The sequence below is a fragment of the Misgurnus anguillicaudatus genome, chromosome 19, assembly GCF_027580225.2.
Source record: "Misgurnus anguillicaudatus chromosome 19, ASM2758022v2, whole genome shotgun sequence".
In the NCBI taxonomy this organism is placed as follows: domain Eukaryota; kingdom Metazoa; phylum Chordata; class Actinopteri; order Cypriniformes; family Cobitidae; genus Misgurnus; species Misgurnus anguillicaudatus.
This window is the reverse complement of record NC_073355.2, coordinates 36,868,585-36,893,286: the sequence shown is the minus strand read 5'-3', so window position 1 is coordinate 36,893,286 and position 24,702 is coordinate 36,868,585. Positions and strand designations below refer to the sequence as shown.

At 37.3% G+C, this 24,702-nt stretch overlaps 4 protein-coding genes across 11 annotated transcripts in view; 2 read left to right on the top strand and 2 right to left on the bottom strand.

Annotated features, from left to right (window-relative positions):
• The window catches only part of spag9a (sperm associated antigen 9a), a 46,778-nt gene extending 36,303 nt beyond the window's left edge, over positions 1-10,475 (bottom strand). For 3 of the 8 annotated variants that reach the window (XM_055194753.2, XM_055194757.2, XM_055194756.2), the window contains exons 1-6: positions 9,868-10,473; positions 7,150-7,270; positions 5,486-5,556; positions 3,420-3,508; positions 2,224-2,374; positions 46-129 (exon numbers count right to left, since the gene is read on the bottom strand). In XM_055194753.2, coding sequence (XP_055050728.2) covers positions 46-129; positions 2,224-2,374; positions 3,420-3,508; positions 5,486-5,556; positions 7,150-7,270; positions 9,868-10,167 — 816 coding nt within the window. In that variant the 5' untranslated portion in view covers positions 10,168-10,473. Of the gene's footprint in view, positions 1-45; positions 130-2,223; positions 2,375-3,419; positions 3,509-5,485; positions 5,557-7,149; positions 7,271-9,867 lie in introns of all 8 variants that reach the window. The other 5 variants (XM_055194755.2, XM_055194759.2, XM_055194754.2 and 2 more) reach the window with 5 other exon arrangements.
• A 2,611-nt stretch (positions 10,476-13,086) lies between these two features.
• kdelr2a (KDEL endoplasmic reticulum protein retention receptor 2a) lies at positions 13,087-15,986 on the bottom strand. Its single transcript, XM_055194751.2, has 5 exons — positions 15,758-15,986; positions 14,843-14,943; positions 14,606-14,764; positions 14,263-14,515; positions 13,087-14,040 (listed from the first exon to the last, which is right to left on the bottom strand). The coding sequence occupies exons 1-5, from the start codon at positions 15,846-15,848 to the stop codon at positions 14,006-14,008; spliced, it is 639 nt and encodes a 212-aa protein (XP_055050726.1). The 5' UTR covers positions 15,849-15,986; the 3' UTR covers positions 13,087-14,005.
• A 2,209-nt stretch (positions 15,987-18,195) lies between these two features.
• Positions 18,196-19,994, top strand: LOC129423934 (uncharacterized). Its single transcript, XM_055180477.2, has 6 exons — positions 18,196-18,433; positions 18,580-18,918; positions 19,007-19,104; positions 19,226-19,273; positions 19,383-19,487; positions 19,598-19,994. Exons 1-6 carry the CDS (start codon positions 18,394-18,396, stop codon positions 19,649-19,651), a joined length of 684 nt encoding a protein of 227 aa, XP_055036452.2. The 5' UTR covers positions 18,196-18,393; the 3' UTR covers positions 19,652-19,994.
• A 480-nt stretch (positions 19,995-20,474) lies between these two features.
• Positions 20,475-22,800, top strand: rps2 (ribosomal protein S2). Its single transcript, XM_055194749.2, has 8 exons — positions 20,475-20,615; positions 21,049-21,186; positions 21,522-21,611; positions 21,688-21,795; positions 21,875-22,048; positions 22,122-22,281; positions 22,496-22,587; positions 22,677-22,800. The coding sequence occupies exons 2-8, from the start codon at positions 21,052-21,054 to the stop codon at positions 22,755-22,757; spliced, it is 840 nt and encodes a 279-aa protein (XP_055050724.1). The 5' UTR covers positions 20,475-20,615; positions 21,049-21,051; the 3' UTR covers positions 22,758-22,800.
• Positions 22,801-24,702: the final 1,902 nt, after the last annotated feature.

The window sequence follows — 24,702 nt, the reverse complement described above, 5'->3', positions numbered from 1 at the left end:
GTGATTTTTGATTGCACAACCGCTCCTGATACAAAGCCCAGCTACCTTGCAGTCGATTGCCAGCGATTCCCAAGCTTCCAGAACATCCTTACCCTCTCCTTTGTTTTGAGTGTCATCCGCCTCCAACTGCTTGGACAAGAAAATTGGGACGTGGTGTTTTTTATTTATTTTCATGACATTTTCTTGGCACAACACGGAATAAAATACAATATCGCTCATATTTGTATGTGCTGTGAGCTGGGATCCAACACTGTAATATGTTTCATGTAACACCGGGATCCATGTAAACATTTAAAGCATCTTTCTAACTTTAAAATGTGACTCTACAAACAGCATCTTTTTGCATTGATTTGAACATGAGCAGTGAGGCTTCAATTTCATTCATATGAGTTACAGCTGTGATGTAATATGATTCATTATGATTATAATTTTCTATATAACAATAGTCACATTAACCTCCTAGACCTGGTGTGTCCACATACGTGGACATCACATTTTTTGTTGTTTGCACAATAATACTTAATTCTGTGTAACTGGAACCTGGACACTGCTTCATGTTCAAAGAAAAATATGTGGTTATTATATTTCTTGGTTCTTCCTAACCCCAAATAGCTGGAAGAAATCTAAATCATGGCAATTTGTACATATTTTACGAGGTGGCTAATTGTTTCGAAGTCATATGAATTAGCCAACTCATAAAATATGTATGAATTCTCATGAGATCAGGCTGAATAAACTCATTTGATTCAAGTCAAAATATTGTTTAACCTCACTAAATCAACCTCAATACATCAACAACAAAAAAACACATTTATGATTAGGATCAGGTACTGTAAAAAATAATTTTGTTGCCCTACATTTTTAAGTTGCTGTAACGTAAAAATACTTAAAAAGTTAAAAAAAAAATTAAAAAAACATTTTTGCTCTGTAAAGTTACACATTTTCAAGGTAAATCACTTAGATGCATTTAAATATTTAAAATCTTATTTAAACCTTTGTTTTGGCAGTAAATGTGTGAAAATGTTTCACTGCTGATAATGTTATAAGACCAGAGCTTGTTATGCATCATCATCATTGCCTCACGTTTCCGTGGCAACATCTGTCGACCAACCACTGCTCGTATTTTCTTACCTGTTTCCAGCTAACATCTATCATTACTAGTGATAGACCGATATATCGGCCGGCCGATATATCGGGCCGATATTTGCGAGTTTTATGTGTATCGGCATCGATTTTTCCGGCATAATTTACAGACAGAGTGCTGGAACCCGCAAGCGATTGCAGGTCATGTGACTAAAAACAACCAACCTTTTCACGACAACATTGAAAGCTCGGCTTAACAGCTGATCATAGCTGAACAAAGTGGGGTTTTTTTCATCTCTATGGGGCGGTTTCCTGGACAGGGATTAGACCAGTCCTAGACTACAATAAATGTAAGAACTGTGCAAACTAATAACATCTCTTTTTAACAACATGCCATTTTTTACATATTTTTTATGATGTAAATTGAGTGAGCAAAACCAGTATCGGCTCCAAATATCGGCTCAAGAAAATCGGGAGCCTGTATCGGTCATCGGCTAAGGCTGATGAAACAAAAATCGGTATCGGCATCGGCACTGAAAAATCCATATCGGTCGATCCCTAATCATTACACATAAACAGTTCTCTATTCAAAAACACCCATCAGATATTGCCACAAAATTCTAATTTTGAGAGATTTTTCAAGTATTATGACTTTCATATCAATCATAAAAATTAAACAAATGCAAGCATTGTGTTTGTATATTCTTCTCTTGTTTAAATGTCCTGTTGTTAATGGGGACATTTCACAAGACTTTTTAAAGATGTCAAATAAATCTTTGGTGTCCCCAGAGTACATATGTGAAGTTTTAGCTCAAAATACCATATAGATGATTTATTATAACATGTTAAAATTGCCACTTTGTAGGTGTTGTAATGTGCCGTTTTGGGTGTGTCCTTTAAAATACAAATGAGCTGATATCTGCACTAAATGGCAGTGCCGTGGTTGGATAGTGAAGATTAAGGGGCGGTATTATTTTCTCTGACAAGGGGAGCCAAATTTCAATGACCTATTTTTTCACATGCTTGCAGAGAATTTTAACCAAAACTAAGTTACTGGGTTGACCTTATTCACATTTTCTAGGTTGATAGGAGCACTGGGGACCCAATTATAGCACTTAAACATGGAAAATGTTGTGGTACCTTGAGACTGGTATTGGAGCGTTGTTGATTGAGATGATTGAATCTCCACCCCTCTATCCCAGGAATCTCTGTTCTGCCCTGGACATCGGTCGTCAGTGAAGTGCCTCCGCCAGACATGGGAAAGATACCCAAAGACAGGGGCCGCTCTTTCCTGATTAACAAAACCAGGAGAAACAAGGATATAAGATAAACTGCATATTTGTAATAAAATTCTGTCATCATTTGTCCCAGAGGCCTGATCAGTGGCCCCTATTCACTTCCATATTAGGTATTTAAGTTTGAATTAACATGTAAACGATAGGGAATGAGACAAAGCATATGTGGCGTGCTGTCTGAGGAGAGGGCTCCGAGCTCGGAATTATGTGAGGTGATGGGGTGGAGGAAGGATGCTGCACAGGATAGAGGTGAGGGACTGCTATTTATAGGCACCTCTTTGTGCTGATTGGTTGGATCACATAACCATGCTCCTCCCGAACTTACTTAAATAAACTTCATAAAAAAGTATACTATGGAAGTCAATAGGCCATTGATCAGTTTGGTTAAAAACATTCCTCAAAATATCTTTCTTTATGTTCATCAGAATGAAGAAGTTTATACAGGTTTGTAACAACATGAGAGTGAGTAAATTATGACAGAATTTTCATTTTTGGGTGAACCATCCCTTTAAAGGGGACATTTCACTTTTTTAAGATGTCAAATAAATCTTTGGTGTCCCCAGAGTACGTATGTGAGGTTTTAGCTCAAAATATCATAAAGGTAATTAATTATAACATGTTAAAATTGCCACTTTGTAGGTGTGAGCATAAATGTGCCATTTTGGGTGTGTCCTTTAAAATGCAAATGAGCTGATCTCTGCAATAAATGACAGTGCCTCTGTTGGATAATATTAAATAAGGGGCGGTATTATCCCCTTCTGACATCACCAGGGGAGCCAAATTTCAATGACTTATTTTTTTCACATGCTTGCAGAGAATGGTTTACCAAAACTAAGTTACTGGGTTGTTCTGTTTCTACATTTTCTAGGTTGATAGAAGCACTGGGGACCCAATTATAGCACTTAAACAGGGAAAAAGTCAGATTTTCATGATATACAATTTGAAATACAGTATCTTCAGCTGCACAATCCAATTGAAAGTCACTACAGTGATACATGTGTGGATGCCCTCGCTTAGATTTGGGAGCCCTATCAATCTTACCGAACTCTGCCCAGTGTTCCTGTGTCAGACATCTCTCCAGTCTGCTGCAGTCTGATCCGTTCCACGTGTTCCATGTAGTTATGAATCATCTGAACAAATTAACCAAAAATAGCCTTGTTTACAGTTGCCCTTAGATGCATGATTTTAGAAGCCAATCATTTTTACATATGTGTGTCTTTAGCGACCCGGAATGTTTATCTAACACCGATCTCTAAACTTCCTTTCTACCGATTTCAAACGGTTTGGTTTCTTACGAACGTTATTAAAGTAGATATAATTCTGGATGCTTTAACATGATTTAGGAAAATTATTCATTAGGTATGCAGTGTCATATGTACATCTCTAACGTTTAAAACAAACCAAGCCGTTTGAAAATCGGTAGAAAATTGAGCAAGTTATGGTCATTTAAAAGTACATGCTCCATTAAACACAATGCTACGAGTAAGCGAGCGTCCTGTGGTAAGATGGCCGCCAAATGCGGACGTTCCACTCAATTGGCCAGCAGCGCGGGCGATACATCTAGCCTTTATACATATCTATGGTAAAAACTGTCATGGGACAGAGGTGAGGGATGGCAATATACACAGACCTATTTGAACTGACTGGTTGGATTACATAGCCAGGCTTCTTTAAAAATTTTGTTTATTAAACTTCACTAAAATTACGCACTTATGACATTGTGAGTCTCTAATGGCTCTTTTCCATTGGATAGGACGGCCCGGTATGGTTCAGTACAGCTAACTTTTGCGGGGTTTCCACTGTGCACAGCAGCTAGTACCCAATACTTTTGGTATCACCTCGGTTGAGGTTCCAAGCAAGCTGTACTGATACTAAAATGTGACGTATAAACACTGCAGATCACTGATTGGTCAGAGAGAATCGTCACTACCAGCGTCATTGCCAAATGAAAGATTAGCTTGCAGTTCCCAAACTCCCCTTCAGTGATGAAAAACTAATTAATAACACCGTCCATTCCATCGATATGCTCCGTTTCTCGTGTTGCGTTTTTATGATAATGTCATGGTGGTAAAGGCAACCCAAATGTAACGATAAATAATCCCATCCACTTTGAAATGGCACTAAATTCCAATGAAAAAGCAAACCAACCCAAAGTAAAGCAAACTGAGCCTAAATGCATGGTACCGCACCGGGCCATATCGTAGAGACAGAGCACAGTTATGCAAATTTGAAAACCACGCCCACTGGGGGGGAAAGCGATCCAACCGTCTCCATTGACTTTGTATTGCGAGAAGCCGCCTCCTTGTTATTTCTGGCTTATAACAAAAAGCTGAATAATGACTAAAATCTGTGTGTGACAATATGTACAGCTAACAAGCCAAAGAACCCAGAAATAAGTTTTTATAAGCTGTCGAGCCGTAAAACCCAGTCTTTAAGGAGAATAAAGTGGATCGCCGACTACGTTTCCCCCTACTGGACGCAGTTCTGCTAATAGAAGTACTATGAAAAGTTGCCTGTATCCATTTTTGTGTTTTGGGGTCGACAGCTTATAAAAACGTATTTACAGATTAAACTTAAAAACAGAATAATACCTAAAAGCTGATGTTTGACAAGGTGTACATCTAACAAGCCAAAAAAACCAAATACGTTATTATAAGCTGTCGACTTTAAAAAACGAGCGTTTAAAGACACAGAAATGGAAACAGGCAACTTTTCATAGTACTCCTATTAGTAAAACTGCGTCCAGTAGGGGGAAACGTAGTCAGCGATCCACTTTATTCTCCTTAAAGACTGGGTTTTACGGCTCGACAGCTTATAAAAACTTATTTCTGGGTTCTTTGGCTTGTTAGCTGTACATATTGTCACACTCTCGCAATACAAAGTCAATGGAGACGGTTGGATTGCTTTCCCCCCCGGTGGGCGTGGTTTTCAGGTTATGACGCGCTGCGCTCTGTCTCTATGCAATGGAAAAGCCCAATAAAGACCAAAGAAAAGCATTGAAAGGTTAAAGATCTTCACATTACTTTAAGTGGAACATTGTGGGGTCCATTATTATAATTTTGTAAACACTGGTGACATGGTTGGTATTTAGATGCAGTTCTACTTACCTCTGTGTGTCGCAAATGAAGGGAGTTATATTCTCGCTTAAGATCCGCTTCACGCTCCTCTAATCGACTTACTAAAACAGAAATGAGATTTTAAAGTTAGAATTTAGCAAAAAAGTTATTTTAACACAAAGACGACAATGTTCTTGGCAGTCTAAAATATCACAGAGACTTTAGGAATGAGCTGTTTGTCTTAGACCTGTAACCACCTTTCAATCCAAAATACATTGACGTCTATATAGCAATGCTCTAACTACCAACCTGAATCACATGTAAGACAGAAATTCTTATAAAAGACCTAAAACAAAATGAGGACAGAAAATGAGGCTAATTGTAACACATGTTAAAATGTCCCACATGACGAATGGAGATCTGCTTTCCTCCAGGATCTCCCTCAAGAATATCACAGACACAAATTTACTGCTTAAATATTTTCACAACAATATTTTCATCAACACGTCACTTCTAGCAGAACAGATATCCATTTCGAATCTCAGTAAAAGGTCTCATGTCATTAAAGCATTAATGATGGCAGAATTAATTCATTAGTGCCAGAACAAACACTAGACATCTGTAATTAGCATGTATTAGTGCTTGACTAATATCATTATCACCCACGGGCATCTTCTCAAGTACAGAGCAACACTCAAACACATGGGATCACCCCACTCCTGTAGTTGAACAACTAATGGTGGAAAGGTACAGGAAAATCCTGTACTATTTAAAGTGACCGCTACAGTGTAAGTATTTAATGTTTCCATTATAATTCTGTAATTAATAATGGGATGTTTTAATAATAATCTAGTTGGTTGGTTCCAATTTATCTTCATCTAAAATTTCAAATCATTACATGCAGCATTTCTATCTATGCTGATATTTCTGAAAACATGTACATCTTATAATTCAGAAAATATTTCAGGAATATGACACTTGAGCTTTAAATGGAACCATGTTTTTTCACATTATCTAAATTTTCATATTGCATGACTAAGCAGTGACCACTCCTTCACTTCCTAACTACTGCCACACTGCCACAACATTGTCAAAAGATGGACTATGATCTCAGCTAATCTAGCAAACACTTCAGCCAATAGACAGCAAACAGACCTTGCAAATCATTGCCTGTTTATTAGTGTAAGATAGCCTGTCTTACCTCAATTTAAAGGCGGGGTGCATGATTTTTAAAAAAACATTTTGGAAAAGAGAGTCCAGCCGAGTACCAAAACACATCATTGCCTGGGTTGCGTATGTGTCGAGCGGGCTATCAAAAGAAGGTCCAGATTCTATTGGTGTAGGGGCGTGTTTATTTAGGTGAGTTCAAATGTCAACATTGGCTATCAGAGATCATGCACCCCGCCTTTAAGTGCAATTGAACTATTAGTGAGTCACAGTTCACAGGAATCAAACAATTGTCTGATTCATTCTGTGAAACTCTATTGACCATACTGTATATACAGTATTAACTTAAATATTTACATTGGTATATTGTTATGTTTAGCTGTTGTTTAAGCTGCTTTATAGTCATCTATGTTGATGGTGACTTTCCTCATACCTACCGACCCCATTAGTGCAGCACTGATACAGTTCAATTGAAAGCCATATGCATAAAACTGTATAAGTGTGAATGCTTTTTTAATGTAAACATGGCAAAGGCAGGTGATTCTTACTCTGATCAGCATAATTCTTGATCTTCAGCTCCAGCTGTCGGGAATGTGATCCCAGGCTTTCCAGATGATTCTGCAAATCTTTCTTCTCCTGTTCCTGAGAGTCCTCGAATTCAATGAACCTCTGATCACAGAAAATACACAAGGAATAATGTACATAATAAACATAATGAAACAAACAATGACCACCCCCCAAAAGAAAAAACTAAAATCCCTATCACACAACATGTGTTGATCCCAGAAAAGTATTCAGTGTGCCTTCTGTGTGAATGTAAGTGATTCTGGGATAGCTCCCGTAAAGGGAACCTAGTAACATTGCTGTAACATTTCCGGTATGTAAACACATATTTCTCTCAAATATTGTTCACAAATCTGTCTAAATCTGTGTTAGTTAGCACTTCTGCTTTGCCGTGATTAGGGATGGGACGATTACCTGTTTCACGGTTAACCAAGATAAAATGTCCTGACGGTTAGTATTATTATTTAAAATTTAATTATCATTACAACCGTGTTTAATTACCGTGATTTTGAAAACTCGCAGTAAATAGTGTCCAGCCAGATTCAGTTTGACGCAGGCGCGCACATGCAACAGTTTTTTGCACAAGAAGGCATTTAAGGAATAATGTATTGTATTCATTCACTGTAAACTTATTAGACAGATTTATTTATTTTTTTACCAATAATTTCATATATATAATTTCAGGGACATGAAATATTAAATTGTGATTTTCAAAAATAAAACTTGTTCAAATGTTTTCAGTGTGTGTATCAGTTCTTTTTGAACATTTACATCTCATTTTAAGAAAAACCATGATAATATTGATAACCGTGATAACTTTGGTCACGATATGAAATTTTCATACCGTCCCATCTCTAGCCGTGATAATCCATTCACCCCACATATCAAGATGCTCACAGGTGTGCCTTAGGCTTATTGCACAGGTGTGCCTTAGGCTGGCCACAATAAAAGGCCTACACTCTAAAATGTGCAGTTTTATCACACAGCACTTAAGTCGGTTCACCACTGCATTTGGTGCCAGAACATACAGCCAAAACGCACAGAAATTGGTACAAATTGACAGCTGTAATTGAGGCTTTTCTTAATTATGTAATTGTTTCACCTGTTTTTGTAATGACGATTAGTTTTTCAATTAACATACATGGTTAACTGCACAAAGTGCTAAAATTAATCACATTATAGGTAATATTTGGCTATACATGTTAAAGACATGCCTGCCCTAATTTAATGCACATTTATATGCTGGGTGACAAACTGAAGAAAAACTGAATCTTTCTGCCCTACCAAAGCACGGCATCCCATGACCTGGAAGTAATCTCATCCTGACGTAACTGTCTCTAATTAGAAGCTCACACACCCAATACCAAACTCATGCTTCATGTCTGGAGTACAGGGCTCTCATGGAGTAGCTAATATTGGAAAGCTGTTTCAGTGTCACTCTAGTTTCTCATCACACTGACATGCGAAATTCATTCATTCTCCCCAAGCACAGAGATCAACAAACATAAGGTGCATGTCACGTTACATTCTCATTCATTTTCAGTGCAATAAAATTACTTTTTGTGTCAATAAATCTACAAACAGTCTTGTCAGTCACTAAAAAATCCATATAAAATATTGACATAAAGCAAAATGGTTTAAACTTTGTTAATGACTCTGTAGCTATAAGCAAGACAGCAAACGGTGACTTTAATCATTTCCAGCATGAGCATATGCACGCTCTATAAAAATGTAATCTCCCGAAACTTTAATGAACTGAAAGGTGAGTAAAAGATCACTGCTGACTATTCAATATTGATCACAGCCTTATGTCACTGTTGGTGGAAGTGAAATTAAGCTGTAATAATAGGATATAAACTAGATCACAGATCATGACACAGGGATTAATGCAGCTCATGGCACATTTGTGTTTGCTTGTACGATGTGCCAAACATAATGCACATAATCCCAGTTAAGTGTCACTGGAGCACATCAGTTTAATCTACCTAACTTTGGCTTTATACGCATTGAGCACTGTACAATAGGGTGTAATCTTATTTCCGAAACAGATTACAGGCACATCAAAGCATTAACACATGCATTGCGACTATGACAAGTCTAAAACACAAGCTGATGTTGAATAACATTAAATTGTTTCGTTTCTACAGAATGTCAGCTAGAAGTTAAAACCGTATAAATCAGGAAATGCATAATTCCTCTGAAACGGTAAAAATAAGTAATAACTCTTGAAATGTGATGGCCTTCTCTGTGTGTGTAGACTGTTGCATCAGCTTTGACTATGACTGTCAAAATCCAGCCATATGCTGTATGGTCCTGATGCGAGCATCTGTGCAGTAGCAAATGATGTTGTTTGTTTGTCTTCTTGATTTGGTTTATTTGAAAGGAAGCAAACAACACTGTGGTGCCATAATTCAATCTGTATTAAACAAATACTGAAATGCTCAGCAAGGAAAAACACTATCAGAGGGCATTGTGATGAATCGAGGGCCAAAGTATATACCATAATAATAAACAATGCATCCTTTGATTTGTATTTATTAATGTGTTTGAGGCCCGAGACTGATCCGTTATCAGATGCTTGCCCTGGATAAACAAGGCATGACAAAGCCATTTATACACGTGCAGGATGATACGTGGCTCAGATGCGGCAACAAAAAAAAAACAAAGATGCTGATGCTGCTGCGTTATTCTCCTTTACTCACCTCCTCGGCGTGTTTCCTCAGTGCTTTCTCGCGTTCATATTGAGTGATCAGCTGCTCGTTGTCCTCTTTCAGGAGCTCCAGCTCCACTTCGTGCTCCTGGTTCTCCGCGAACACCGTGTCGAGGTTCTCCAGGACCGCCACGACCAGCGGCATGAGCTCCTTCACCACGTCCTCGTCGTATTTGTGGATGAGTCTCTCGAATTCGCGGTAGATTGAGTTGGCCAGGCCCGAGACCCTCTCCGACATCATCGCCGATGTCCCCGGGTCGTCCTGGTACACAACTCCGTCATCCAACTCCATTTTCTCTTCCTCCCGTCCTAGATTTATTCAAGCCAACGCGTCCAGGGTTCTATCCGAAAAACGAACGCAAAGTTATATTTTAGGGAATAGAATCGCAACGACCCCACCGGTCCCTCCCTGGAACTGGAGCGACGCGTTTACGTGGAAGATTTTCCCGCGGTCGACCCACAACAGCTGAGCTGTTGACCAGACAAACGCGCGGTGACGTCACGCCTGCCACGATCTTTGCTCGCGTTTTTAATGTAAGAATTTTTATGGTTAAGATTCGAGCGCGTGTTCGATGCTGGGTATTTGTGCAGTAACACTGTGTGTTGTTAACTGATATGAATGATTCATTAAAGTATTTTCAGTTCAGTTCAGGCTGTACAGTTAAGCACTAACAGCTACTGTAAAAGTGTTCCGTTTATACAGTTTGTTTGGGAACAAAACTGGTGGCGACGATGAATACATTGAAATCGTTTTGACAAAAACATTGCGATTTCAAGATACATCTATAAGCTGTAAAGTTATAAAAACCTAAATAAAAAAACACAATACTTAATAATAATAATAATAAAATTTATTAGAATAAATAGACTAGTTTTTACATTTAACATTCTTATTTTAGGAATAGTGTTGGGTAAGTTACTCAAAAAAAAGTAATGAATTACTAGTTACTAATAACATCTTAAAACATGTAATTAGATTGCTGTACTTACTACTTTTTCCAAAATAATTTAATTATTTACTTACTTTCTAAATCCTATTTAGTAAATGATACAAATAGGTTTGAAACGGCTCGAGAAAATTATATACAAGTCCATAAATTATTCTAGTAATTAATATGTGATTTTTAGGTATTAATAAACAACCAATAGCTCAGTAATATTAATGGTAATAACCAATTAATTAATGGTGAGAGACTAAACTAGAGTGTTACCATTATTCTTATTAAAGGGGACATATCATGAAAATCTGACTTTTACCATGTTTAAGTGCTATAATTGGGTACCCGGTGCTTCTATCAACCTGGAAAATGTAAAAAAGATCAACCCAGTAACTTAGTTTTGGTAAACCATTCTCTGCAAGCATATGAAAAATAGGACATTAAAATTTGGCTCCCCTTGTGATGTCAGAAGGTGATAATACCGCCCCTTAAAGGCGGAGTCCATGATGTTTGAAAGCCAATGTTGATATTTGAAATCACCTAAACAAACACGCCCCTACCCCAATAGAATCTGGACCTTCTGTTGATAGACCCGCCCCACACATACGCAACCCGGCATTTGATTTGATTTGATTGGCTATAAGTGTGTTTTGGTAGTCGGCCCGTCTCCTTTTCCAACGCGTTTTTCAAACATCTTGGACTCCGCCTTTAATCTGCACTATCCAACCACGGCACTGCCATTTAGAGTTCAGCTCATTTGCATTTAAAAGGACACACCCAAAAATAGCAAATTTGGTTACATCTGCAAAGTGGCAATTTTAACATGTTATAATAAATAATCTATGAGGTATTTTAAACTAAAAATTCACATATGCACCTCTGGGTACACCAAATATTTATTTTACATCTTTAAAAAAGTCTTGTGAAATGTCTCCTTTAACTCACCAAAGTATTTAAAGTGAAAAGGATAAAAAAAACATGCATTTGAATTTTTGATGTAAAATCCACTATTGTATTATATATAATTTGACAGTCCATACACAGTATTACGTTTAATTACATCGGAAGTAGCCTAAATTAAAATCAACTTACGTGATGCCCACCTGTTCAAAACTTGGTTAAAGGGATAGTTCACTTTAATATGAAAATGCTGTCATCATTTACTCATCCTCATGTTATTCTCAACATGTATGAATTTCTTTTTTCTGATGAACACGAAAGAAGATATTTTGAGAAATTATGGTAAACACACAGTAGATAGTGACCATTGACTTCCATAGTAGGAAAAAATATTTTGGAAGTATATTGTGATAAATGATGAAGAAAATATTTTGATAATGGTAAGCACACAGTTGACGGTACCCATTAAAATACATCATATTTTTTATTTCTACTATGGAAGTCAATGGACACTATATGCTGTGTGTTTACCATCATTTATCAAAAGATCTTCTTTTGTGTTGATCAGAAAAAAAGAAATTCATACAGGTTTAGAACAACATGAGGATGAGTAAATGATTATATATATATATATATATATATATATATATATATATATATATATATATATATATATATATATATAATTTTAAGGTGAACTATCCCTTTAACCTCCTAAGACCTGGATGTCCACATATGTGGACAGCAATCTTTTTTGTTTGCACCATAATACTTAATTCTGTGTAACTGGAACCTGTTGTACACAAACATGGACAAATACACTGCTTCATGTGTAATGAAAAAAATTTGGTTATTATATTTTTTGGTTCTACCAAAATAGCTGGTAGAAATCTGAAAAAAAGACAAACCAAAGCTCGGGTCTTAGGGGGTTAAACACCTTTTCCAGAATTTTCTGTGGCTATGGCTAGGCCTCCATGCAGTCTTTAGCAGTCGGGAGGGACCCACCCACCCTAAAAATTAAGGTCGGGTCTAAGGAGGTTAAACACCCTTTCCAGAATTTTCTGTGGCTATGGCTAGGCCCCCATGCAGTCTTTAGGGAGGGACCCCACCCTAAAAATAAAGGTTCTGGATCTATGGGTCCGCAAGGAGCCTTCCTGTTGCACAAATGTCTCTTTAAAGTTTTACAGACTATAAATGAGTTTAGGACAGAACAACAGGTATTAAAAGAAGTAGCAATAACAAAGCAATTGCTTAAGCATTTTATTGACATACTACTTGAAACACTTTTTTAAGCTGATTTTTTGGGGAGGCAATGAGCAATGATGCATTACCAAAGCATCCCACACACACAAAAAAACTACAATAACACAAAATAGTGTCCCTTAAAATATTTATTGAGACCGTAACATGTAAAAACTAGAAAAACAACTGTAAACCCTACAGGAATGACTCGGGTGGGGAGACACAGAACCTAAAGAAAATCAGTTTTGAAACAAAAAGGAAATTACTACAAAATTCATGACATATTCACACTCCAAATGTGCTTTAACAGTATTCACACCACTAAATTTAATGGTCTTACCGTAAATTACTGCATTTCAACAAGCTGATCTGTTTGCAGGAATTAACATTTACCCAATCTTGCTATGTCACATCATACTGTTGATAAATGTCAACGATCTAAACAAAATGATACGGGGCACAGAGAAAAAAAACTGTGCTGAATGAAATCTGAAACATTTTCTTATTTACACTTAACTTCTTTTCATCGGGCCATCAACAAAAATGGTTATGCACGTGAACATAAGGCATTTACGTGAATGGACTCGAAACTGAAAGTGTAAATTTCTGAATTTCATTTTGAAAGCTCATTGGCGATTTTGCCACACGTACATTATAAATAGGGATGAACCACAGACTTATTATTATTACTCAGCAATCCGGGAACCATTTCTAATCGTGGACAAATTTACAAAGATGCACTTAACTAGAGTTAATGTGTAGAATACACCGCTCAATCATTCAATACATCTTGCATATAGAAAAAAGTTTTTTTTTTACGTTTTTCTTGTTTCATAATAAAAAAGTACTGCAAAATGCTAAAGACAGAAGAACAGTTTGCAAAAACGTCCTCATTTCTGTAAGGGGATGATGTTTAATGGTGTCCAGATGAAGAGAAAATAAATCAGTGATGTGGCGTTAAGCATTCTGTCTTGGGCATCTTGCTGTGGCGTCATTGGTTTGTGCCCCTCTATAAGTCTGATGAAGACACAGCTCTCTGTTCTTTGGCACTTATGCTGGTAGACTCAGCTTCTTTCCTTTCAGCACTGTGGACCAGACAAAACATGTCAGATTACGTATAATTATACTTTACAGCAAGCACAAAGCTCCAAACAAGTCACTATACTGAAATGCATGGACTGATAAAGCAGCATCTGTGTGCAATGCATAACACACTACCTTTTTTATGGAGACTTGTGGCATCAAAAAAACATGCATTAACAATATAAACAATATTCTTACACAGGTGTAAGTGCATAAAAGCTCACCTTTTGTGACGTAAAGGTAGAAGAAGTCACAATAGAGGATAGTCTGGACGACACCAGCCACGATGGCAATCATGTCAAAGAAGCCCTCAAAGTAGAATCTCCAAATCCAGTTAAAGAGGTAGAGGGCACGGTAGACCCCCAGACAGAACAGATAATGGGTCGTGATGGTCTCGGCCTCGCCGGTCTTACTGATCATAAAGAGTTGGGGCAGGATGGCCACTGACTCAAGGTAGATGGAAAAGGTCCACAGGATCTATAAAAAGACATAAAGGAGGTGTTGGGCAAGCATTTAAAATTAACAAAAAGTCACATGCGAAGTACCGAGGATTGTTTGCACAAATACCTCCAGTGGGGAGAAGTCGTGGTTGACCAGAAAAGAGAGACCACCGACCGGAACAACAAGAAATTCAATTCGGAAAGTATCGTGGTTTCCGTCGTAGGTTGCCCTGAACTTTGCATAGATCAGGTAGACGGTGGCATACGCACATCCAATGTAAATAATCTGTTAGGAGAAAACAAATATTGGCTTAGTTTTGAGTGCTTGCAATATGACAAAGCTATAAAAACACCTCATCTTTACCTTCATGCTTGTGTTGTATAGAGAGATGAAGGACGTTAGGAGGTCCAGGTATCTTGTGGTGAAAACCAAGGCAAAGAGTATCTGGCTCTTTCCAGAGATACCTGGGAGGGTACAAGTTTAAAGTTAGCCCTTAGACCCTTCTTTAAAAGGTAAGATGACCAAATAGCTGCACTATTGTTTGAATAATGTGATAAACACTATCTGCAGAGCAAAAATTGATGTGGATGACTCCAGAATGGCAGACCCATCGTTGCAAAAAGACCATGCCTAACTGCCACGTCAAGACAAAGAATGCAAGACTCTTTGCGAATGCATGACTAAAACAAACAAGAATTTAAGTTGTACGGCATTTCGCAAAAGTAACAACACATCAAGAGCCTTTATAACACACTGATTAGTTTTCATGCAAGTTAATTGCTTAATAGAGATAACGCACAGTCTAGATTACAAGCCACGTCTAAGTCTAAATATGGATTAGTCTTGATGCTTCTTCAGCTAACTACTAATAAACTAAAGGTTAAACTGCACTGTTAATCGCAGGGCCTGTGGTTTTTAGCAATTTCATAACTTCACTGACAGCAACAAACCTGTGCTTCTTAATAAGTTAGCATTTATACAGATAACGTTAATCCCAAACATAACAGTCACAACCTGCTTAATAACCATTTACAAAGCGAAAAATTTTGGCGTTCAATGTATTGCAAGGGAAGCTAGCAACCCACTAACGTTAGCTTTTTTGCTAAATTGTATTTCATTTTCCTCGCTATGTTTAAAAAAAGACTCACGAGGCCTCTTTGGATAGCTCAACCCAGTTTAAAGTCTTACCCCCGTCATTTTGTCATTCAAGAACAGCACATAATAACGTTAGATGTGAACAGATATCAGAAATGCAGATTTTGTGGTAGTTTAGCTCACCTGCGCAAGACCTGGTCTTCCATATCTTGAGAAGCAGGATAATGATAGCGGCTAAATGAGAAAGATCTCCAAGTAATCTGAAGACGTTCATGATGTTTTCCCTCTCTGACGGTTTGTTTATAGCGTTAAAGAGAGCGCAGGGTGTATGATATAAGTGTCAACCGGCTCAGTGCCGCTCTCATCCAGCGCATTCCTCCACGAAATATGGCGAATGAGAGGCGACGTGGCCGGTGGACGTGACGTGTCCATTAGTGAAGCCGCGATGAATTCTGGGAACAGTAGTTAACGCGGCGAGTTCGTTCCAAGCGATGTTTAACCACTCCCACTGATTCTTATGAAACTATCATGCTTCTCCCTAAATATTATTCGTACTTATAAAAGATAGTAAAATATATTTATTACTATTTATAAAAAAGTGATAATTTTAAAACTATAATATAATTGATAACAAGTTATAGCACACTCTGTGTTCTGTCCAATTTTTTGGGAAAAAAATGACCCAGCCATTTTTAGATTTTGAGCTGATAGATAGATAGATAGATAGATAGATAGATAGATAGATAGATAGATAGATAGATAGATAGATAGATAGATAGATAGATAGATAGATAGATAGATAGATAGATAGATAGATAGGTTATTTTGTGTGTTTGGTATAATACAATGCGTTTGCATGGTTTATGGTTAAAAAAACACATTATTTTCCACATACCATACATTTTTTGTGGCTCCAGATTTCACTCTCTTCCTGCAACGCACAGATTTGAAAAGCTCTGTGTCCCTGATTGGCAAGCTAATCTGTACGTTGTGATTGGCCTGAATTCCTTTGACATCAGCAGGAAATGTGACGCTTCTTACCATGTTTGAAAGATTCGCTCACAATGCAATAGAGACACAGCGTAGTTATGCTCATTTGAAAACCAACTCTCGCAATACAAACTCAATGCAGACGAATGGACTGTTTTCCCGCCTCGGTGGGCGTGGTTTTCAGGTTATGACACGTTGCGCTCTGTCTCTATTCTAACAGGAGTTAACTTACAGGCTTGAGTCAGGTGGGAGGAATTATGATAATGACGGTCTTGTCTACATCACCAATCCCACGCAGTTAACTGTTGCCTTCAATCCGTGTTTTTGTTGTAGTCTAAGAAAAGAGATTTACGTTGGAGACGATAACTCGAGTCATCGTTTACTTTGGGGTATGTACCTTTGACATATCGTTAACTAATTTGACTAATCGTACTAATACACATTTATGCTAGGTACACACCCAACTCGGGGCATTGCGTTACTCGCTTTAGATTACTTGCGGGATCTAATTTTGTGGCGTGCAAATTTTTCGCTCGAGTTAAATATTTTCAACTTGGGCGAAGACGCGTTTGAGGTGAATAGCATATCTTGTCATTCGCATCACCCCATGCGAGGACGCGTCTGATCACGTCTTTGCATTGACTTTGTATGTAATCTACTCACGCAAAAGATTGAAAATGTGAATCGGACAATAGGTGCTCTTTAATAACCCAGCATGTATTTTGTCCAATATTTAAAAAATAACCCAGCAATCTGGGTACTACTCAAATTTGGCACAGAGAGATTGGAGCGCAGGATCACGGCTTTAACTGGGAAATAATATGGCAAAATATATCAGCTTCCCCTAAAAATACTGCCCACCAGCTAAAAAACTGCAATGTAATTAACAGAACTTATTATACACCCAGAACGCTTTAGGATAACATGTATTTCTACCCTATTTGTAACAAATGTAATCTTGATACAGTGTGAAGCTTTTTACATATATATAATACAATAATGCAAAAATCTCAACTTTTCTACATTGGAGCTAAATTCATGATAGCATCACTTTTATTATTTGAACATAAATGATGCCTATTGGACAGAAGAATCTCACCAAGATATAAGCCACTTTATTTCTGTATATTTTTGGCTAGGCACTATCTTATGTCACTCATCTCTGACAACATGTAGTACTCACTTTATGTGTATGTAGATACATGTGCAGTTTATCCTCAAAATCTTTCTGTTCACTTTTTTTCTTTCTTTTTCTCTTTATTTCTATTTTATATATATATAATTTATTAGTTCTTTCAACTAGCCAAACACAAAATAGTAAATGCACAATAATACACTGATGGCTGGGTTATTTTTGACTCGTAATGGATAAATATTGATTCTAATATTCTAAAATTGATCTAATGCTGGGTTGTTTTAACCCAACTGCTGCGTTATTATAAACCATGGTTGCATAACAACAGCCCAACATTGGTTCATGTTTAACCCAGCTTGGGATCATTTTTAACCCAGCATGTGTTCTGTCAAATATTTACCCATTATGGGTCAAAAATAACCTAGCCATTTTTAAAGTGTATATTAGGCAAATATTAAGGCTACCACATTTCTCCTGTCATTGTGGTTAGCATAAACGTGAAGCTAAAAGAGTCCATATGTTAAACAGGAAGGAAGAACAAAGAGGATCAGTCTATTACTTCTCATTTTCACATGAAACCTTTTAGTTAGCCACAAGATCTTCGCTCTGGTGACTATTCAACAAATGGCCAAATAATGCAGTGAGACGGTACAATGAAAGCTAAAGGACCCAGGAACAATCTCAAATCGTCAACATGAGCCTTTTCAACATCACTTTTCTTGTCTTGATCTCAGGTGAGCACAATTTTGAGTTTTTTTATATATTGGGGGATGTGTTGTATGACATCATAACTGTAGTAAATCAGTAATAATAAATATCCACAATTATAGATGTTTGACATTCACCTTTATTAAACAAAATATTCTTTCTTTATATCTAGTTTGGTTTGTTTGTGGATGCAAGGTAGATGTCCAGCAGTCAAAGAAAGTGCTGAGAAGAAAAGAGCAAACGTCTGTCTCTATTCCCTGTTCTGTTAATATATCCAACTGCGCAGGTTATGGATCTGACAAACCAGAAATCTTCTGGTATATGTTCCACAAAGACCGCCACTACCAGATTGATTGGAACAACCAACCAGCCAAATACATGCTGGAGGATCAGAATTTAAAAATCAACTTTGTGTCCAAAAATGACTGTGGAGTATATTACTGTGCAGCTGCTAATGGGGCACAAAGTGGGGAGCAGGCAATTGGGCAAGGAAGTACTCTGATGGTGACAGGTGAGAAAGAGAAGAATCAGCAATTTGGGAATTACATTGATAGCACTGTTCTTATTATAAAATCCTTTCAATTGTGGTTTGTTTCCAGAAAGGGGTCTTAATGTTCGTCAGACTCTATTGTTGACATTGCTTATCCTACTGGTTGCTTATGGCCTCATTGTCTTGGGTATTATCATCTGCATAAAGGTACACTTACAGTTACACATTTTTATAAATATATATATATGAACGTATATCTATACTATGTAACACAACTACTATAATTCTTGAAGTGAAAACGTTTATATCTCATTTTTTTATTTGAAAGACTGGAAAAATAAATTTAATCTGTAAAGGAAGATGGAGAAAAACCCAGGTATTTACTTATTGTAAAAAGCTTGAATGCTAGCAAAAATATATTTTATTGTGGAAAGATGTGTTTATTTCTGTTAATTATAAAATGGTTTACTTTGTCTTTATAACAGGACCATTCTAGGCAAATGATTTTTAGTGGAGTCGTGCAAGAACTATACAAGAGGAACTTAGTGCATGACAAAATTCAGGCACACTGCAAAGTTTCTCAACCAAAGGTTTTCACACATTGCTCTTATAATGCGCAAACACTTGTTTGTTGCTACAAAACAAAAAGTTTGTTTTTTGAGAAATTTACTGGATATGACCTCTTTATTTTTTCTCTTAGGCTGAAGGTCCTCAAACCCTGAATGAAGATATTTACCAAAATTATGATGAGTGAAAAAGATGAACTTATTCCTGTCGCTTTGATCTGCAATGTCATCAGTTTGGAGGCAATGCTGGAAACTACTACATTAAGAAAGAGTTTAGTAAGAGTTCAGTGAAATGTTCAACTTATTGAACTTACTGAAATGTTGAACACATTACTCATGTGTTTTATTTTTAGCTATGGCCTACAGTATAATGGTAATGTTGTAATGTTGTGGTTTGTGAAATGTTGTGATGTGTCTATCAATGACTTGATGACCTGACTTTTTTCGTTTTTATTAAGTGTTGTACATAAGCTATTATGTGAATCCTTTTGCTATCTCGTCAATAAAACTGTGACATTGTTGTAAATTATATTAAATTGTCATGTTAATTAAACTATACTTAAAAAATAGAATGTATTTATTCATAATTTATTAATAGTTTATTATTAATCTATTCTTTTTTCTTTTTGAAATGTTGGATATTGTTAAGGAGACAACAATAAGCATTGTCTACAAAGCTCTGTTTACAAGTAGGAATAGAGCTGAACATAGTGAGAGATGAAAACATTTTTAAATCAAAGATTTTTAAACAAAAAAGTATTTTTAAACAAACGTAGAGAATAAAGTTATGGGTTAAAGCAGTGAATGTAATAAAATTTTGAATTAATTTGTGGGGGGGTATGTTTACTGCGAGCGCCGCAAGAACCGACAGCATATGACGTCAAAGTACCGCGAGAGCGAGTCGAGAAATCTCACGTAGAAGTCTACTTTCGAATCGCTCTCGCGGTACTTTGACGTCATCCGCTTGTCAGTTCTTGCAGTGCTTCGTGAAGTAGAACATACCTATGGTATCGAACGCAGTATTTTCCGATTGCCTCTAGAGGTCGCCAATGCAACAGTCTAGGTTAAAGTAACGAAATATCGCGAGGATTCGCGCTGAATAAGTAGGCTGTGAACTCTCGTGCGGCCTTCTTCTTCCTGAATATACATCACGTAAGTGCTGTGAATGCCGATCGTTGTTGTACTTTATCCGATTATATCGAAGTAATCTTAAAACAAAACACCAAACATTTATACAGGAAATGTGTGCGTACAATTTATTGACAGCATGATACCTGTATTGAGTTTATACGTTAAACAGAAATGTTAATATATGGCAGTTTTGACTGGAATCGAAAATGGCGCAACCACTGTCATTTAGTCTTAATTTATTATTATTATACATATTGCAAACATGTTATTTAAGAGTATGTTCGTTAGTGTTCCTTATACTGTGCTATAACGTATATGTATAGGCTGTAAAATTGCATACATTATTGATCAGTTGGCGGTTCATCAGTTCGTAACATGTGTCTAATACTAAATAGGTTTTCTGTGTTATTATTAACAACTATTGCATTATTAATGAATTGATTAATATCTATAGCAAATGGCGGACGACGCCGGTGGTAGAGGAGGTTTTCGCGGAGGTTTCGGCACTGGCGGCCGGGGTCGCGGTCGTGGACGCGGCAGAGGCCGTGGAAGAGGCCGCGGTGCCCGGGGAGGCAAATCTGAGGATAAGGAGGTACATCATGACTGTACAGTGTATTAGCATGACATGTTTACCAAAGCCAGATCTTTTATTTGACTTAATCTGTTCTGTATCGTAGTTTAAGTATCAATGGATTGTATTTATGTATATATTTTAGTTTAATTGCATATTGGATCTATGTGACCCTGTCTGTTATTTATTATGAGATTAGGAGCATCACAGTTTGATTTAAATCATTGACATGACTTTACACGATAATAAACTTTGGTTGGATTTTCACATGCAGGGTCGCATATATTCTGTATTTGTATCATACAAGTAGTTTCAACTACCTTGATTGTGTAACCATAGACTTTTTGTTATGATAGTGGGTGCCCGTGACCAAACTTGGTCGTCTGGTGAAGGACATGAAGATTAAGACCTTGGAAGAGATCTATCTGTATTCTCTGCCAATCAAGGTACTTGAGTTACGACCTTTAAAAAGCGTCCCATAGTTTTGTAAGGCTTTTTAAAAACTTTGGTCAATTTTTGCAGGAGTCTGAGATCATCGACTTCTTCCTGGGTTCAGCACTGAAGGATGAGGTTCTGAAAATCATGCCTGTCCAGAAACAGACCAGGGCTGGTCAGCGTACCAGGTTTAAGGTAACTTAACTTCTGTATAGTAAAGAAGTGTCAAAACCAAAAACTTGAGTTCGTGACATTTCATCTCAAATCTTTTTAGGCCTTTGTTGCTATCGGTGATTACAATGGCCATGTTGGTCTGGGCGTGAAGTGCTCCAAAGAAGTAGCCACAGCTATCCGTGGAGCCATCATCCTGGCCAAGTTGTCCATCATTCCCGTCAGACGAGGCTACTGGGGTAACAAGATCGGCAAGCCACACACCGTGCCATGCAAGGTAAGATGTCTGACGAAGTCTAGGGCGCTTATTTTATTCTCAACCTATGCTAACCAAATATGTGTTTTGCCAGGTGACCGGTCGCTGTGGTTCAGTCCTGGTGCGTCTCATTCCCGCCCCCCGTGGTACCGGTATCGTGTCTGCTCCCGTGCCCAAGAAACTGCTGATGATGGCTGGTATTGATGATTGCTACACCTCTGCCAGGGGCTGCACTGCCACCTTGGGCAACTTTGGTAAGCCTTTGCACACCACTCCTCACATTGGTCGGCTGCACAATTTCTGTGGCATATTTGACAATTTTGGTACGATATTATGGTGTAGGATAATGCATTGCTGGGATGGATTGTCCCACTTCCGTTTCCTCCTTTAAATTGATGTACAATGAACAATAATGGGAAGGCTGTTTAAATGGTTTATAGTTTGTTAACTGCTCTGTTCTTATTACAGCCAAGGCTACCTTTGACGCAATCTCCAAGACCTACAGCTACCTGACTCCTGATCTCTGGAAGGAAACTGTGTTTACAAAGTCTCCTTACCAGGTACGGCATTTATACTTGCTGTATATTTGACCACTTTTGATTTTTAAAATGTTTAGTTCTTGAAATTAAAGCTTTTTTCATTGTTTCAGGAATTCACTGATCATCTGGCCAAGACCCACACTAGGGTATCCGTTCAGAGGACCCAGGGAGCTCTTCAGGCAGCCTCCTAAATTTTGTATGATGGATTGAAATAAAGTCCAAACAGAAAGTGAACTTTGCATCTTTGTGTTTTATTGTTTTGATATTAGGACTCCAAAAACTGTGTTGCTTTAAAGAGTTGCATATATAGCTAATGCATCAGTTAACAAACTATTACTTTAAAATATATTGCACAGGAATAACATTAAGAGAGGTGCTACATTGTGAATGTGGAACGTTATGTTGAATTTGCATAAATTGGTTATAAAGTATCCCTATTGCAAGATGATCTCCCAGGTAGAGTACACTTCCATAGTGTACTTGGTGCTCTACTTGTATACTAATTTTGTACTTTATATACAAAAAGTACTAAAGCGAACCTTAAAGGCGGAGTCCATGATGTTTGAAAGCCAATGTTGATATTTGAAATCACCTAAACAAACACGCCCCTACCCCAATAGAATCTGGACCTTCTTTTGATAGACCCGCCGCACACATACGCAACCCGGCATTTGATTTGATTTGATTGGGTATAAGTGTGTTTTGGTAGACGGCCCGTCTAATTTTCCAAAGCGTTTTTCAAACATCGTGGACTCCGCCTTTAAGAACGAAGTGTACTATTCTGAGACACCATGAATATGAAATAATTGTGCTAAGAATGTATCTAGGTACCACTTATGGTAAACTTAAACCCAACTTCGTATGAAAGATTGGTTCATGTTCCATACAAGTGTTAACAAAAATACATTTTAATACAGAGATGGTATGTTAAAAGTGCTTTTTAGTTCCTATTCATGGTGTTTTAAAATTGCACAAATGTACACTTAGTCTTAACATCTTAAAGCACTAAAGAACAATTTTTAGGGGCAGTTTCCCAGACAGGGTTTAGATTAAGCCAGGACTAGCTCTTAGTTATTTTAGGACATTTCGTTTTTTACAAAAACAATACTGGTGTGCATCTTGAGACAAAATAATGGCACTGATATATGTACAAACATGCATTTTAGTATGGGACTACTATAAGCCCTGTCTAGGAAACCGCCCCTTAGTGTATTAAGTACAAAATTAGTTTGGAAATCAAGCACTTTAAATTATGGAAGTGTACTACTATTTACCTGGGCTAGTCCCTGATTTATTTATTCAAATTAATAAAAAGCTTTGGATACTGTGCAACGTTTATAAAGTAGCTTTGTAAAGCAATGTTTCTCTGTTTTGGTCTTGTGATCAGATGATCTGCTGTGTATATCATCCAGGACCAAACACTAAGTTTGAGTGAATGCTCATAAAACAAAGTCCAGGTTTTCACAGGGGCATAATGACTTCAGTTTTCTTAAATATACAGGAAACAAGATTTTCAAGAGGCAGGTAAGAGTCTTTCAGTATGAAAAGGTTTTCTTCCAAACTCCCTTATGATATACTAGAATAAAGGTGGGGTGCATGATCTCTGAAAGCTAATACGCCCCTACCACACTAGAATCTGGACCTTCTTTTGATAGACCGCAACACAGGCAACAATGTCGGTTAGTAGACTAGACACACACCTTACTGCTGCTTGGCTACAAGTGTGTCTTGTTAGTCAGCCCGACTCTTTTCCAAAGTGTTTTTCACAAATCATGCACCCCGCCTTTAATAAAGTTAATCCATATACTGTAATACAACAAACAGCCACATCCACTTAAATTCCATATTTTACTTAAATGAAGTTCAACTTTCTTAAATGATAAAAGTGAAGTTAAAATAACTTGTGCTAATTAAATTGTATTTTTATCCTACTCAAGAAAGTTGAAATTAATTGTAAATTCAAGTTGATTAAATTTAAAAACTAAAGTGCAACAATGAATTTTGTATCAGTGTCCCTTGCATACTGTGCCATTGGCTCGCTTTAATGTGTACAGTCAGTGTATTAACAGCTTATATTGGAACAAATTTTTTTATAGATAATGTCTTGTATGATTCACTTTACCGATTTTCAGTAGC

Coding starts and splice junctions, on each gene's coding strand:
- kdelr2a (XM_055194751.2), bottom strand. CDS start 15,848: ATGAACGTCTTCAGATTACTTGGAGATCTTTCTCATTTAGCCGCTATC. Junction 14,765..14,842: donor TATACAACACAAGCATGAAG/GTAAAGATGAGG, acceptor TTCTCCTAACAG/ATTATTTACATTGGATGTGC. Junction 14,041..14,262: donor CTACCTTTACGTCACAAAAG/GTGAGCTTTTAT, acceptor TCTGGTCCACAG/TGCTGAAAGGAAAGAAGCTG.
- LOC129423934 (XM_055180477.2), top strand. CDS start 18,394: ATGAGCCTTTTCAACATCACTTTTCTTGTCTTGATCTCAG. Junction 18,434..18,579: donor TTTTCTTGTCTTGATCTCAG/GTGAGCACAATT, acceptor CTTTATATCTAG/TTTGGTTTGTTTGTGGATGC. Junction 18,919..19,006: donor AAGTACTCTGATGGTGACAG/GTGAGAAAGAGA, acceptor GTTTGTTTCCAG/AAAGGGGTCTTAATGTTCGT.
- rps2 (XM_055194749.2), top strand. CDS start 21,052: ATGGCGGACGACGCCGGTGGTAGAGGAGGTTTTCGCGGAGGTTTCGGC. Junction 21,612..21,687: donor TGTATTCTCTGCCAATCAAG/GTACTTGAGTTA, acceptor CAATTTTTGCAG/GAGTCTGAGATCATCGACTT. Junction 21,796..21,874: donor GTCAGCGTACCAGGTTTAAG/GTAACTTAACTT, acceptor AAATCTTTTTAG/GCCTTTGTTGCTATCGGTGA.